The 16,046-nt window shown below is 51.5% G+C and overlaps 3 protein-coding genes across 3 annotated transcripts; 1 reads left to right on the forward strand and 2 right to left on the reverse strand.

Annotated features, from left to right (window-relative positions):
* Positions 1 to 642: 642 nt before the first annotated feature.
* Positions 643 to 11,700, reverse strand: GNPTG (N-acetylglucosamine-1-phosphate transferase subunit gamma). The gene is made up of 12 exons (XM_048494159.1): positions 11,662 to 11,700; positions 11,126 to 11,259; positions 7,458 to 7,918; positions 7,294 to 7,348; positions 6,840 to 7,139; positions 6,677 to 6,760; positions 6,348 to 6,441; positions 5,887 to 5,999; positions 5,406 to 5,490; positions 4,344 to 4,472; positions 4,047 to 4,128; positions 643 to 3,569 (listed from the first exon to the last, which is right to left on the reverse strand). Exons 1-12 carry the CDS (start codon positions 11,698 to 11,700, stop codon positions 3,445 to 3,447), a joined length of 1,701 nt encoding a protein of 566 aa, XP_048350116.1. The 3' UTR covers positions 643 to 3,444.
* TSR3 (TSR3 ribosome maturation factor) lies at positions 7,611 to 11,350 on the forward strand. The gene is made up of 5 exons (XM_048493367.1): positions 7,611 to 7,966; positions 9,632 to 9,825; positions 10,229 to 10,399; positions 10,869 to 10,926; positions 11,006 to 11,350. Exons 1-5 carry the CDS (start codon positions 7,626 to 7,628, stop codon positions 11,070 to 11,072), a joined length of 831 nt encoding a protein of 276 aa, XP_048349324.1. The 5' UTR covers positions 7,611 to 7,625; the 3' UTR covers positions 11,073 to 11,350.
* A 1,063-nt stretch (positions 11,701 to 12,763) lies between the features above and the next one.
* On the reverse strand, positions 12,764 to 15,987 carry UBE2I (ubiquitin conjugating enzyme E2 I). The gene is made up of 7 exons (XM_048495215.1): positions 15,820 to 15,987; positions 15,593 to 15,674; positions 15,120 to 15,203; positions 14,579 to 14,651; positions 14,278 to 14,387; positions 13,972 to 14,051; positions 12,764 to 13,403 (listed from the first exon to the last, which is right to left on the reverse strand). Exons 2-7 carry the CDS (start codon positions 15,656 to 15,658, stop codon positions 13,340 to 13,342), a joined length of 477 nt encoding a protein of 158 aa, XP_048351172.1. The 5' UTR covers positions 15,659 to 15,674; positions 15,820 to 15,987; the 3' UTR covers positions 12,764 to 13,339.
* Between the last annotated feature and the right edge of the window lie 59 nt (positions 15,988 to 16,046).

A 16,046-nucleotide genomic window follows, 5' to 3' on the forward strand; every position in this document is an offset into this window, starting at 1 on the left:
ACCACCTGGCCAGTTTTAGGACTGCCCACTGGGAAGGGCCAGGACCGCCCAGTTTCCTCTTCCACTAGCGCAGGGGTCCCCAAACTTTTTAAACAGGGGGCCAGTTCACTGTCCCTCAGACTGTTAGAGGGCCGGACTAAAAAAAAACTATGAACAAATTCCTATGCACAAATGATTGTAAAATGTTTGATTTCACCTTTCAGCCTTTCTGTCATGGTCTATTTTTAGAACAGTGACCAAAGTATGTCAAGTATAGGGTGGGCTCCAAATATTGTTGGGGAGGCTGTGGAATACCTTCCCCTGTAAAAAAAAAAAAGCAGAACTTTCCCAATGAAACATTCCATCTAACCCAGGATTAGGTATCTTCCTGGGTTCTTCCTCCCTAGCAGCCAGCTGCAGCTGATTCACACCAGCCCTGGCTGATGCCAATGGGAGTGGGGCGGAACAGAAAGCCTGAGAGCAACACATGGAGTAGCCGAGAGGGAAGGGTGGAGCAGGAGTTGCCACGTGTAAGGTTTCCAACTCTGGGTCAGAAAATTCATGGAGATTTGGGGGTGCCATCATGTAATTGCAATCAACAGCCGTTGGGGCCGGTTCCTCCTCTCCCTCGAGCCCCCACTGCACATGAATGGAGCCATCGCCACCATGCCTGGCAGGCCGGATAAATGCCTTCAGGGGGCTACATTTGGCCCCCGGGCTGTAGTTTGGGGACCCCTGCACTAGCGTGTCCGAACCGGGGGGGGGGGGAGACATACGCGGTACAGAGAAGGGTCCACTACCGGTAATGATTAAATGAAGTTAAGATTTAATAACAGTAGAACATTTAAGAGAACTTTTCTGGCACGGCACCCACAGACAGCAAGGAACACGAATGAAAGAAAGGCAAACCGCCAGCCCTCTGGCCCTGTCGCTATCACACACCCTGCCCACTAGTTGTTGCACAGCAGGGTAGGTCCTCGGCTTAAGCAGGTCTTGTCCACGAGGAAGCTCCCATCACTGGGCCCAGCACATGGCCTGCAGGGAAAAGGCCGCTGCCTTCTCTCCCAGGCAGAGCCTCCCTCTTCCCAGAGCCCAGCAAGACAGGAAGAACCCACCCACAGGGTCTGGGCTGGTTTTATCTCCCCCCACCTTTTTTGGCTCCTGCTGATGTTGTTACCAGGCTCTCTGCAACTTCTGCCCACCCGCTCTATGCTGCCTGGTTGGGGACAAAAGGGGAAGATAGGAAGGGCGGGGGAGAGGAAAGCTATTTCTCCACAGCCTTCAACAAATGAAAATAAGGACTCCTTTCTATTTGCCCGCCTCCCATTTACTTTGAATTTTCCCCCTATAAATTGTTTCACATGTGCTTTTCGTGGGGCATTCGTTTTAGTAAAGTGTTCCCGCATTCAAGATTCTTGCGTCTGTCACCATTTCCATTGAAGAAACCTCCCCTCTTGCTGGGCCGGGTTTGCTGCTGCCTGGTTGCTAGTGTTTCGGTTCGGCACCATCAATTGTTACTTTGGCGGTGATAACAAGAGCATGCATGGCCTATTCTCTCAAGGGGACCCGTGACCCATTCTTGTGACTGGGGAAAGAGGTGCACGAGGCTTGGAATAGAAGTTCCCAAAATGGCATCAGCCAACACCCCGCAGAAAAGTCACCTGCTGCCACGCTTCTTGTGTGGATCTGTGCTTTGCTTCGAGGGCTGGCAGTTAGGAACTAGAGGGCATCACATAAAGCAGGCACAGGTTGCAACCAGTGGTTGTCGGTTGCTGATCTGTTCCAAGAAAACAGCAGCGCCAGCTCATCTCTGTTGCCCCACCTATGTTCTTTGCCCTTGAATTTCTTTCCCCCCACCTTTGCTCAACACAGCAATGGGCAGTTCCTATAGTTGTGCTTTGACCAGGATTGCATTACAAAAAGATTGGACAGCGGATGTTTACATGCTGTGTCTCCAATAGTTTTGAGTAGTTGGAATCAGTTGTGAAAGGAGATGGAATTTCTTAATGGTGCTATCTGTCTTGGGTACTTCAGAAAAAAGATGGAAGGCTTCAGCCAACTTCTCTGTACTGCCTTGCATTCACCCTAGATGGGAAAAAACACAATTGCATGCAATCAAGGAGCTTTACAGGGTCACTCTCCACCTGCCTTTTAATGTGTTGGTTGAACTATGACTTGGACATGTTTTTAAAAAAGCAACAACCAAAACCTGCTGAACTAGTCTTGTAGTTGCCAAAGGTGGGAAAAGCTATAAAATTTCTCAATGTAGTGAGTTTTCAAACTTCTGGATTCCAGGATTTGTTCTGCTATCAACTTGTTTGCTGAGGGACCTCTAAATCAACTCTAAATGTATATTACAGCATATAGAACACATCAGCCTCTTCTTTGGAACATAGTCTTCAAGGATGAGACCCAGGTACTGAGTTGATCCAATTCAATATCCAACCCCCTCAAATAAGAGCAATAGCTCAGCCTTTCCTTATGCATTTCTACCATTTGGGCATGGATGTTTGATATAATTGATACTAGCATTCCCTATATAAATGGCAAACACAAAATTGCAGCTTTGCCAGTAAACCTGAGAGTATCATAGAAACTCAAAATAATAGGTATTGACTCAGCCCATTAAATTATAGGATATATTCACCGAAAAATGAGGCTCTGGGCTCATGCCTGCTTAAGGTGGATTCAGCATTTATTAAGGGACGTACTAAAATAGAAGTGAACATTTAGACTGGCCCTGGGCTTGACAAGATCCTGAACTGAATTCTCCCTTTCCTCCAGCAGCAGCAGCAGCAGCAGCAGCACGAGGAGGAGGAGGAGGAGGAGGAGCAGGGACCCTGGAAGGACAGCGTTTTGCAAAGTCTCCTCTTGACTTCGTCTTCTGGACAGCAAGATTGGGTGAGTCCGGTCCGTGAAGGTGGTGGGTGCCAGTGTAAGCAGATATGGTGGGTTTACGCCTGGTCTCCCTCAGGCTGAACTAGAAGCCAAGACTGCTGTGCTTGCATATTTCTGCCACAGGGAGGGTGCCAGCATTTTGCTCTTCTTCTTTTGAAAGAGAGCAGCAATTTAGATTATTTCTCTCCCCCTCCCTTCTTATATGGTAATTTCTGTGCTCCTTTTGTATTTGTATATCACCCTTCCTATAGTAAAAATGTAGTTCTTATTTGGTCTTCTCGTACAATGGCCATCTCCTTTCTTTCCCCTGACTGAAGATACCCACCAAAAGCTTATAATCATTGATTTTTTTAAAGGTTTCTTTGTGATATGTATTACTGCTGTTATTTTTGTTACATTGGCCCCTTTTAACTCAGATATTATTTTGGCGGGTGGGGGAGATTCTTTATTCTGCTGCATAAGACTTGTATGAGGACCACTGCTTTCAGATTTTGGATTTGGTTTAGAGAATAAGACAAGATAACTTTTAGTTGTTCTGAAACACCTGATGCTGAGTGGGAAATCTGGTCATTGGAAATTGTTCCACGGTCCCGCCTCTCCGTGCTGGTACGCCTCAACTTTGGTTTCAACCGTTTGAACTGTCATTTCTGGAGCCCCTTTTGGAACGGTGTGCTTAGGGTCGCTGTTTCTGCCTGGAAAATTGAGGGTAGTAAGTTCTGATTTGACTCGAAACCCACACGTTGAAATCTGCACAGCTCTAAATCTTGCATAAGTCCTGTAGCAACTTCCCTCCCTGACCGTCACGGTATTTCATGAGTGAAAAGCTCCTGTAAACTGCAGCAATGTTTCACATTCTGAAAGCCTCGACTTCTGGAAGAGAATAATATCTGCTCTCACTGGCCAGAAAGCCCTCTTGAAGCTACCTAAAAGCAACTCTGCCCCCAGGATGCCCCTTGCCCAGCGCCGGCTGTGCCAGCGTTTGCCTTTAAGCTGGAGGGGCGTGGCAGGCAGCAGACTCTTCTTGGTCAGGCATTGCCCCGCTGTCAGGTGCTCGCTGGCCTCCGGGTTTGCCTATCCCCCCAGCGTGGGGACTGTTCACGTGGATGACACTGATTCTGGGAGCCACCTCTCCCCTCCCTTCCTTGGGCTGCCCGATTGGGGCGGCTTACTTGTGATGACTTCATACGCTGCTCCGTGCTGAGTTAATAAGTCTTTCAATTTCTGTATGTCTTTGGAAAGCCGTTGATATTCCTGGAACAAATGGGAAAAGGCTCCTCTCAAAAAAGTACACAGTTCTGTACCCGTCATACAGGAAAGAGAAGAAATCCATGCACACGATGACAGAAAGGGCTACTCGTCTTTACAGATTGATTTCTGGTGTCTGTTCTAACCCCGCACCCTACAACAGGCAAGGACCTGACTGTCTTTGGGATAACACATAAAGAACCTGCATAGGCGATCTGTACCTCGTTACACTTTTCCAAAGACTCAAATTCCCGCCGCTGAAGGGTTTTTTTGGGTTCCATCTGTGCCTCTCTTGTAGATTTGAAAAAGGTGGCTTCTTCAAAGATCTCTCTCAACCTTTTCTCGTACCCCTGGGAAGAAGTGAACAGAACTAAATCGAGCTCAACCTTGCCGTGAAGAGGGGTGATTCTGTGACTCGATATAAACGCAAATAAATGACAGATCATAACTGTGTCTCAGTCTACATGACAGATTTTTCAGTATCTTTGCTAAGCTAATAAAGCCAGATCCTCTCTTTACTTATTTGTAGGCGACTAACCAAGCTCCCCCCACCCACCCCCCAAGGAATTAGCCCATTGTTGGCTACGTGGTTTCTACAAACTCTTTTGCGGAGATCTGTTCCTACCTCGGTCTGGCTCTCCTAAAATAATATGAATAGTTGTTTTGGCCAAGACCTTTTAGAATTCCTTGCAACTCTCACCAAGTGCAACTTCCGGAGTGACTTAAGAGTCTAACCCTGACGCGGAAGCTTGTTGGGTCCGGCCTGATTTCTACAGTTGTCTATGAGCTAGTTGGACAAGGGAGAAAGCTCTAGAGTGCCTGTGAAGCAGATGGCATGTCCCCTTGGTGTTTGGTGCCTACAATGACAACTGGCTTGCCCCTGGGACAGGAGGAAGTGCACGGTAACAAATGTAGCAGAAGGGGTTTCTCTGTGGGAGGGAGAAGATTGTGTCTTCTGTCTAAACATCCATGGTGCTTTCGTGCACCTGTTCAAAGGATGGGTTCTGATATGTTGGGACTCAGATTTTGGTTTCAACAAACATATTAAGCTTAAAGCATGCTATAAATTGCACTTCAAGAAACAAACCTCTCCTTTTAAAAAACAAACTGTGCTGTACGTGAAAGGCAATCCTATGTGTTTAAGTGAAAACATCCTCTTGGGTTTGAATCTGTCTGGCTGTGGGCTCTGGTGTAAACAGCATCTGTTCCTGAAGGTGCACATGGCTAACCTGTGTGACGTCTTCACGTTGAGCGACCACTAATCCGACAGCGGACTGACATACCTGTTTCGTGACCAGTTCTTCATAAAGGGACTGCTCCAGATCATCCCATTTCCTTTGCAGGGCTTCAGGCAAGGCTGGATACGCTGCGAAAGGAAACGGACCCTTGCTCCAAATGGCTGCCGGGGGCTCTGGCAGCCTTTCGGCCTGAACTTCTGGCATGGTGTCACCACGTTTTGGTCCGTAGGACTTCTGACCTCCCTGATCGGTAGTGGACCTGGAGCGTAACCCTGGTTAATGAGGGACGTGGGCTATGGTCCTGTGCAGGGGCCCTGCTGTGGAAAGTTTCCGCAGTCCTTGTTGTGAGCGCCCCGAATTTTGTGTGGTGTGGGAGGGGGTAATCATGCCTAATGCCTATGGAGCCAGATTCCCTGCAATCCACCAATGGCAAGAGACCAAGTTATTCGTCCTTGATTGATGCTAGCAAGTTTCCATCCGCCGCCCCCTTCCAGGAGCATCAAAGACCTTACACCCTAAGAAAAGGAAGAGAGAATGTGGGTGGCAAACGAGCGGCGTTTCAAACGTCAGAGAATAAAGACAGGTGCTTGGTTCGGACACGTGAGCCAATCTGTTGCTCTTTCCACACACCAGGAGGACCTGGAAGCAAATGATGGAGAACTTCTCAAAGTGACCTGACTGCTAGCTATGAGATGAGTCCCTTTGGGCCCAAACGCATGCTCGACCACTGCTGCTCTGACTGCTGAAAGCACAGGCTGATCTAGCTCCCCTGTGGTGCCAAGGACCTGTGCCTTGTCAACCCAGCCATGTCATTAGTCCTGGGCTGCCCCTTTTCCTCCTCCTCCTCCCTGTGCCCAAACAGAAAGAGCAGGCCACAGACTGTCTCTATGACTTGCAGAGCCCTCATCAAATTCTTCTTTGAAAACCCATTTGAACCCAGAAGAAGAAAACCTGTTCTGACTTCTCTGTAGCGTCTGACTGCTTTACCTTGGTCTGCCTGTTCCTGCTTTCGCATGCGTCTCCGTCTCTCAACCACATTCCGACAAAGGTGTTGTTCTCGATTTCCCATTCCTGCCAGATTCTGAATCGGGAGAGGTAGGGACAGAAACGTTTGTGTTACCTCTTCTTGTTTTTAACACTGTCTGCAGCATCACCGCAAAGTAAAGTCGGGGAAGACTTCGCCCCCTTTCTTAATCAGCACTGACATGACGTACGCATGTTCCAAGCTCTGGGTTTCACAAAACTCTCCTGTGCGTCTTTATTGTTTTGCTTCTTGGACTTTGTGAAGGAACCCCAAAATGTTAGTTTGTGCTCACCCAAGAATTCCGCTGTAGGCGTTCCACCGGAAGGTTTGCTCGTGCTGGGTGACATTCTGGAAGGGGCAGAACTCATACTTATACCTAAAGAGAATCCGGAGGCGGGCGTGTGGGTCTACGATCCAGGATTTCCTTTACACCCAACCCTACCCCTGCTACTCACGTGGACTCCACATAGCTGAAGCATTTGCCTGCCAGGCGCAGGAGATGGGCAGGGCCTGCAAAGGGAAGGCAGAGAGCGGAAGGGCGGCTGACCTGGAGGGCCTGTCCAGGCAGAAGAGCCACCACCCTTACCTGCGTGTCTAGGAGATGTGGGGCGTCCGTGCCCGGGAGGTCTGCGAGAGCCCGCTCGCCGCCTAAGACCTCCCCGCCACCCCCTTCATCCCGGTCCTCACCTGAAGCTGGGGCTGGGCTGGTTTTGGGCTGCAAGCGATGCGCGGGAGGCAAGAAGGGGTTGTGCAGCCTGCGAGGGGAGCGGGAGGAAGACAAGGGCGGAGGCTCGTTGGGAAACCCCTGGCGGTGGGCAGAGGGGGCGCTCCGAGGGGTCTCGCCGGGCCACGGAGCCCCCGCCTCCCCAGCAGCCCCCTCCTCTCCGCCGCCCCCCCAGCCGGGCTCACCCGAAGCTGTTCGGCTCCTCCACCACCTTCATCTTCCCCACGGCGGCCACGGAGGCTGCGGGGGAAACACACAGAGGCCGCCGCGGGTGACGGGGAAGCAGGAGGGGGGGGCACGAGGAGGCTCCCCCCGCCCCGCCCCGCCCCGCCCCGCCCCGCCGACTCACCCGCCCGCAGCAGCAGCAGCAGCAGCGGCAGAGCCATGATCGGGACGCGGAAGCTGCCCCCTTCCGCCCGTCGCTCAGCCGCCTTCACCACGCACGCACGCACGCACGCACGCCGGAAGTAGGAGCCGGGCCCCGGAAGCCGGGCGGAAAGTCTTCCGACCTTCCTGGATGGGTCGCAGCCGAGAGCGCCGGGGCGCGAAGGGCCTGGCCCCGGGACGCCGCCAGCAGCAGCAGCGGCAGCAGGAGGGGGCGGGGCCTGAGGCGGGCGGCGGGGAGGGGGCGGGGCCTGCTGCTGCTGCTGCTGCTCCCCCCCCGGCAGCCGAGGCGGGGGGGTTCGGGCCGGCGTGGCCCCCGCTGGCCCTGTGGGACTTGGGCCAGTGCGACCGGCGGCGCTGCACGGGGAGGCGGCTGGCGCGGCGGGGGCTGGTGCGGGCGCTGCGGCTCGGGCAGCGCTTCGGGGGCTTGGTGCTCAGCCCCGCGGCCGGCCGCCGCCTCTCGCCCGCCGACAGGTCAGTGCCTCCCGCCCCGGGAGGAGGAGGAGGAGGAGGAGGAGGGCGCAGCTTCCGCGCACGCACGCACGCAGGCTGCCCCCTCCTCCCCGGAGACCCCCGTGAGTTCCCGGCTGCCGACCAGACTTCGCCGGAGAGACTCCTCCCCCCTTCCCGCCATTTCTGGGCTCAGCGTTTCACTGGGGCGCGGAGGGTGCTACGGGAGGAGGACCCTTCCCGGCGGTCTCCCATGCACGTGTGCGCGACCCCCGGCCTTCACTGATGACGTTTGCTGCTCGTGCAGCGATGCTTTTGTGGCTCCTGCTCAGCAGCTGCGCCCTCCTCAGCCTGCGAGGCCGAGGTTCCGCTGGGCACGGCCCTCCCTTGGGAACGGCTTCTGGTCAAATAACACCGTTTGTCCGTCAGTGGGAAAACCCGGAGCTGCTTCCAATTCATGCTTTCCCCCTGCCTTGCAAATAGCGTCAGAAATCGTACGCCTGCTTTTTTCAACAGTCGAGGGACTGAGGTTTCAATCCTGTGTTACCTGTCTCGTGGGAGAAAAAGCTATTGACCTTGCATTGTCAGAGACTTTCAGGGTCAGACTCAACTGGTTGTGGTGGGTTTCCCAGACTATGTGGCCGTGGTCTGGTAGATCTCGTTCCTAACATTTTGCCTGTATCTGTGGCTGGCATCTTCAGAGGTGTGTGTCACAGAGAGAAGTCTGTTGCACACTGTGTCCACACAGTGAGAAGGGAGTGTATATAAAATATACCTCACTAAACATTCCCTTCTCTCTCTGATGCACCTCTGAAGATGCCAGCCACAGATGCAGGCGAAACGTTATGAACGAGATCTACCAGACCACGGCCACACAGCCCCCCGGAAAACCCACCAGAACCAGTGGAACTTGATTCCTATGAAGCCAGCAGAGTGCTGGAAGCTGCCGTGCTTGAACCGAGGGGGGAAAAAAGCTGTACAAGACTCAGCTGGCAAACTGCCTGCCTGCTTTGGGAACCTGGCACAACTTTGTAGTCTGGACTAGATTTGCATTGGACGACCTCATGAGGTCGCGCTGTGTGTGTGTGTGTGGGGGGGGCGCAACAATGTGAAATGAGATATTAGACGGGTATGAAGTCACACGTAGGTGACGTCCCACTTTTCTCCCCACTGAGCCTGCAGAGTCCTTACAAAGAAGCTCAGGAGAAGAAACAGCTGTAACTGACACAAAGAACCCCCTCCCACCACACCAATCCCCTTCAATTTCTGCACTGGTCCTGCAGTGGCCTTCTGATTCAGTGGCCTTCTGATAGGCTGCGAGTCACAAGTGGTTTGTGGATGGCTTATTATAGCCCAGATGCCATGCAATGTGTACGGCAGTTATTTTCCCCAGGAATGATTGTTTGGGGCAGGGAATCACGAGACAAATTCTGACAATCTATTTCATTTTTTTCAATGTACACCTTTCTGTCTGTTATTGTACCTTGCCCCTTTAACTTCCCACCTGCCCCTGATGCTTCACCCATGGGGAGAGCGTAGACAGGTGGGTGAGGTGGAAAAGTGTCTGTTTCCACAATACGGCTCCGCTAAGGCTACCTGGGAACGCCATCTTCATCTTTAGTGCCTGATTTTGACGGGTAACGAGGTAAGAGGCTGGGAAAAAGAACTGTTTGAACCTCCTGTTTTTAGACAGGTTGTGGCGCAGAACGGAGTGGCTGTGATTGATGGCTCCTGGGCAAAGCTGCACGAGATGCCGTTTCACAAGATGAGGGGAAATCACCTCCGGCTGCTGCCGTACTTGGTGGCTGCAAATCCGGTGAACTACGGCCGGCCGTGCAAGTTATCCTGCGTGGAAGCTTTTGCGGCTGCTTTCTATATTGTAGGTGAGGCGATAAGACGCATGAAAATATCAGGTTGTCTGACCTGGCCCCACCCACAGTGGGGCTATTTCTCTTGCCTCAGCCAACATTCCCACCTCCTGGCCCTGGAGACCTTTTCTCAGTCTTTTTTAATACCATCAATTGCTAGATCACCATAGTGCAGGAAATGATGTGTTGCCGTGATCTGCTAGCTTGCCTGAATTCCCAACTGCCATTCTTTTTTAAAACATCACTAGTCCTTTTTGCTGTGGATATAAACAGGGAGAGGCATGTCCCTTTTATATTCACAATGAGTAGGACCAGAGACTTTATTTTGAAAATGAACATTGAGAATACAAAAAAATTCCATTGGCCCTTCTGCGATGCCCCGGTTGCAGGTTGAGTGACTGTCTTTTTCTTATTTTAGGGTTCTCGGACGTTGCCACAACTCTCTTGGAAACATTTAAGTGGGGAATGGTGTTCCTTGATCTGAACAGAGACCTCCTAGAGAAATATGCAACTTGCAGCTGTGAAGAAGAGGTTCTGAGTGTGGAAAGAGAATTTCTGGCCACCACCCCGGAAGATGATGATGAAATTGGTAAGGCTGCTCTTACGTTGGCTGCTGCTTTTGGGGGATATCCTGGATTGTTCCAGAGATTCTCTGGGTCATCACTGGCAAAGGAAGACAAACCCTCTTGGGCAAAAGGAGGATGGATTGTATGGACTGAGTCCAAGTTCTTACCTAGTTCATGTTCCTGTGCTGTGAGTCGCTATAAGGAACTCATTTCAGGGAGAGGAGAAATTATTTGCCATCTCTGCTTCGAGTAAGTCTTCTATGATTTTGTGGAGCTTATGGCATTATTTCTTCCTTTTGTTTGTCTTTCCTATTTCCTGTATGAGACCTGGTCTAGAAACACGTGCAAAAGAGTGCGGGGGGGGGGGGGGGGGGGGGGGGGAACAAGGGAAAGACCACCTGTGCTGAGCTGATTTTCTGAGGGGGCTTGTTACAGCACCTGAGCGAAGAGCCTCCATGCAACTGCTTCACCATTTTGATTATTCCTTCTCAGACCCTTTTGATGTTGATTCTGGAAAAGAGTTCTGTAATCCCAACAGACCTGCCAGAGGGTAAGAGCTGCACTGGTGTGTTTTCTCCTTGCGTGAATTTTCTCTTTTTAAAACAATGCCGTTGGCCGTTGGTTTGCAGAGTGATTACTGCTGATGAAGAAACACCCGATGAGTCAAGCGGTAGCAGCTCCGAAGAACTGGTGTGAGACGTTTCTGTCTACGGAAAGCCAGCTGACCTCGGTGGGCCTCTTGCTCTTACGCGGCTCTGCTCGGATGAGATTGGCGGGTGGCTTTCCCTGTTCGGCCGTGGTCCGGCTGGCTGTAACGAAGAAGCGTCGCCTCCTTGCGCCTCTTCTCTCCCTCTTCTTTACCTGACTCAGCGTTGTCCTTTGCCTGTTGAGGACGAATGCGTTTGTGTTCCTGTTTCAGTTACGGCTGATATGCTAAGGATTATTTCAAAATGAAAAGAAATTTTGACACCCTTCCTTTTGTTGTCAGAATTGGCACAGGTTGCGTCTATTTGTGGAACAGAAATTTCACCGGGGGTGGGGGGGATATGAACAGAGCTGAAGTCCTATGAGTTGGAGCGGGTGGGTGAGGGAATATCTGTTCTCATTATGGTCAGCCATTAAGTTGCTGACACAAATGGAAGCTGTAGCCTGAATGCTGCACGTTGTACAATCGGCGGCAAAGAAACTAGACTTCCTGCTGACCAACATGCCGGTAATAACTCTGGAATGTCGGTTCTGCTTGGGAACTGGACTCAGCTTGGCACCTTGTAGTGAACAAACTTACAGATCTGCTGGGGCCTACTGCGAGCTGCTCGAGTGGCATGTTAAATGTATATTTCACCAAACAGTACAAACTGATACGTTATAATCATCCTCTTGAAATGAAGAGGAATGTTCCACCTTTCACAGAATCATAGGTCCCTTTTGCACGTGCAGAATAATGGAACAGCTAAATCCACTTGCAAACAACTGTGAAAGTGAATGAAAGTGCAATATTCTGCATGTGCAGAAGGAGCCGTAGAGTTGGAAGAGACCCCAAGGGCCATTAAGTCCAACCCCCTGCGATGCAGGAACACACAATCAAACCACTCCTGACAGATGGCCATCCAGCCTGTTTAAAAACCTCCAAAGAAGGAGACCCCATCACGCTCCTGGATAGTGCATTCCACTATTGAATAGCCCTGACAGTAAAAAAGTTTTTCCTAATGTTTAGGGGGAATCTCTTTTCCTTCACCTTGAACCCATGACTCCTGGTCCTAGTCTCTGAAGCAGCAGAAAACAGGCTTGCTCCCTCACCAACATAACATCCCTTCAGATATCTAAACATGGCTATTATATCACCTCTTCACCTCCTCTTCACCAAACCAAACATCCCCAGCTCGCTAAGTCTCTCCTCATAGGGCACAGATTCCAAACCTTTCACCATTTTGGTTGCCCTCCTCTGGACCCGTTCCAGCCGGTCGATATCCTTGAATTGCAGTGCCCAGAACTGCACACAATGTTTCAGGTGAGGTCTAACCAATGTAGAATAGAGAGGTACAATTACATTCCTCGATCTAGACACTACAGCCCAGAATTGCATTGGTTTTCTTAGCTGCCGCATCACACTTCTGACTCGTGTTCAGTTTGTGGTTCGAGATCCTTTTCGCATGTCAACCCAGGTGTCACCCATCCTATATCTGCGCATTTCATTTTTTTCTGCCTTAGTGTAGTTTCTTACATTTATCTCTGTTGAAATTCATTTTGTTTGGTTTGGCGCAGCTCTCCAATCTAACCCTAAATCTAACCTGTCCCAGAGCTGCGGCTGTGGAGTGAACATTACGGTTTGCTGTGAAACTGACTTGATGAGGTGAACCGGAGAATCAGTGAAAGGGAGGCAAGAAAGCTTCATAGAAAGGGTTTATTTACTCTACACAGCAACACAGACAAAACGCCAAAACACGAAGGAAGTGACGCAGAATCGAGATGCTGGCTGACTTTGGATCTGAGGCTTTTAAGCAACGACGACCTAAATCTTTATTGGTAGAAAACAAATTAAGGGACAGGACAGGGTGGAGAGCTTTATTTCATACAGCCGGGTGGAGGCAAAATATACTTCTAGACATTTTAAAGCATGCCTGCATCAGAGAGCGAAGAATCAAGGGGATACTAGTGAATTCATCGAAGTATAAAAGTTCATAGTTTTACAGCAGTTGAAATACTGACATCAATATTAAAATAAGAGCAAGTTTTACATAACGATCAAAAATACAAAAGACGGAAGGAAGAGACCCTGTATGAAAAAACTGGGGGCGATTCAGCAAATTTAGAACTGTATACAAGTGGCGAATATGGAAAAATGGCACACGTACGACCCCTCCCCTAAATGACTATTCATTGTACATAGCGACATTAGATTTGCAAAAGTTTTGTAAACAAGTTCTTGCCAAATTAATCCCTTTAAGATGCGGCATGACGGGAGCTTATGATGGTGCAAATTTCTTGGCTTGTGCTCGAACCCTCTTTTCATATTCCACTCTGTTTTGGCTAGATAAAGAGAACAGGATTACTAGGCTTCCAGGAGAGAGCAACATTATCTGGTTCTGCCTAAAGTTCCTCTTCTGACTATCATATTTAAGACCTTGGGGTGGGGGCATCGGGTGTCTCCACTGAAAAGACTGTGCAATAAGGTGGCTCAGACATCCCTTGGTGGCTGGGCAGTTGCTTAGAAATAGGGACGTTTCCAGAATCAAAGCTTAGCCGAGAGAAGGATGCTGTCTTCCTGTCCTCCCTTTCTGTGTCTAAAAACAATCTACACAAAAATACTCTCCTAGGATTCCTTGGAGGTGATTTCCTTCCTTGCATTCTGAAGCGCCCGCCTTGACCCGCTGCGCAAGTTTTCATCACCAACTGACAAGATCCCTTTATCTTCTCTAAAATTAAGCCTGACTGGGGGGGGCGGGGGTCGCTTCAGCCAGATATCTGTTTCTTACCGCATGGAGTAGAACAAGAAAATAATAAAATACATGCTGTTTGCTAGGGTCAGAGCCGAAATGAAAAAATGCATCCAAAAGCTGCTGCCACCAAATTTGGGCACATTTAACCAGAAACTCACCAGTAAATTGTGTAGGCCTCCGCTTGAGCTGGGTCTTGAATATTTGGTTCATTTAGGAGTTCTTGAATGCCTAATAAAATCTGCAAGGTACCAGAGACGGAAAACAAACCTCTTTTTGCAAATATGTTACTACAAAATGTGGCACGTTCAAACGTACGTTTCTTTTGAGTGCATTTTAAAAAACACGATGCGAGTGGCATGTTATGGGATGATGTTCCTGAATGTGATTTTAAATCGGTGTTGGTGCGATCTCCAGAAAAATAAATTCTACCCAGCTCCCAAAGTACCCTGTCAAAAACAACCAACCTGTTTGATTGTGATGGCAGGCCTCCAATCCTTATCCTCTTCTAGGATGGACAGACACACCGTGCCTGAAGGATACACATTCGGGTGGAATAAAGGGGGCTCAAATTTGCCTGTACAAAAGGGAAACTTTGTTACAAGTTAATGCACGTGCCAGTCCTTTGATAAAGTGTTGGGCTGGAGTCTGCTTATTTGGTAAGTGTGATGAAACATGTAATGAAAGGAATTTAAGCAACAGTGCTATGTGCCTTTAAACTCTGGCACAAAGGCTGCCTGCTTTTTACCAGGAAGTTTTACAACTCACATTTGGGTGGTGAAGAGGGATAATCGTCCTTGAACAGCATCCGTAATTTAAATAAGCCTCCTTCCCACGGAGTCTGTCAGGAACAGATGGAACATTCAGAGAAGAATTTGAGCAGCGGTTCGTGAGCCAAAACACATCAGAAATGGGGCCCAGCTACAGCAGAGATGAACCTCATGCACACAAGTCCATGCAGAGCAGTATGCACACATGACCAAAGCGGTCAACACACTCGCCTCCATTCACAGGAGCAACACTACAGCCTTAAAGCAGAAAGGCAGCCAGCGGGGACACCCCCCCCCCGTCCAAATGTGGCCCTACGCTGGTGGCTCATCCCATAATAGTCAGTAGGAACCACTTTTCCAAGTTACTGAGAAATCAGGAATATAGTACGAAGGTGAAAGGCAAGCCGGGACGGCCGTTACCAGTCTCAGCGGTTCCCACCCCCTGATCCAGCAGGAGACGCCACCGGTGGAGCCGCCGCCGAGGGCTAAGCGGACATGAAGCGCACTCTGCTGCGGCAAGCACCCGCACACTCGCTTACCCCTTTCTTCCCTGGAATGGCGCACTCCCAGTTCATGAGGTTCATCGTGCCGTCGGGGTTCTTTGTGGGCACAGCTACGAAGCCCTGGAAAGACCGGGGGGGGGGGGGGGGGTCAGCAGCACGGGAGGGAGGGGGCGGGGGGCTGCAGCCTGCTCAGGCACCGGAGGTACTCGAACGGCTGCTCTGCTGGGGAAGAGGCCCCGAGCAAGCCCACCTGCCCCGGGAAGGGCAACAGCCGCCGGTAGTGGTGGGGGGGGGGGGGCGGCTGGAAGGAGGGACGCCGGTGATGCGGCTGCCCCGCCAGGGAGGGCGGGCGGGCGGCAGCTGAAGCGGCGGCGGCGGCGGGGCCACCCAGGTGACCAGGGATTGGTCTCTGCCGTTTCCCCCTCCCCCCGAAGCGCCCCTTCCGGTCAGCGGCGGCTCCCCACCCCCACCCCCACCCCGCTCCTCTTGTCCCCGCGGCCGGCACTCACGAAGGGGTGGTCCTTCCTCCAGGCCTTCCTCTCCTGGGCCAGCCGGCTGAGCGCGATGCCAGACATGGTCTCGGAGGTCCTTCTGCAAGGCGACGACGACAAGGCCCGCGGGGGCCGCTCACGGAACGGAACGGAACGGACGCCCCCGCCCCCTCCCCCTCCCGGGGGCCTGACCTTGACCGCTACGGCGGCCGCTTCCCCGCCACCCCCCCTCTCCCCCCCCTCACCTGCGGGGGCGGCGGCGGCGGCGGCGGGAGGAGGCGGCGGCGGCGGCGGCCCCGCGAGTCCCGGAGTCGGGCGGCGGCGTCGGACACAGAGGAGGAGGAGGAGGAGCGGCGGCGGCGGCGGCGGCGGCGGGTGACCCGGATGTTCCAGGCGCGCTTCCCCTCCCCTTTGTCTCCCAGGCCGGACTTTCCCTGGCAGGAAGCGGACTGCGCCGGCGCGGCTGGGCCCT

Source organism: Sphaerodactylus townsendi, linkage group LG04 (assembly GCF_021028975.2).
Source record: "Sphaerodactylus townsendi isolate TG3544 linkage group LG04, MPM_Stown_v2.3, whole genome shotgun sequence".
Lineage (NCBI taxonomy): Eukaryota > Metazoa > Chordata > Lepidosauria > Squamata > Sphaerodactylidae > Sphaerodactylus > Sphaerodactylus townsendi.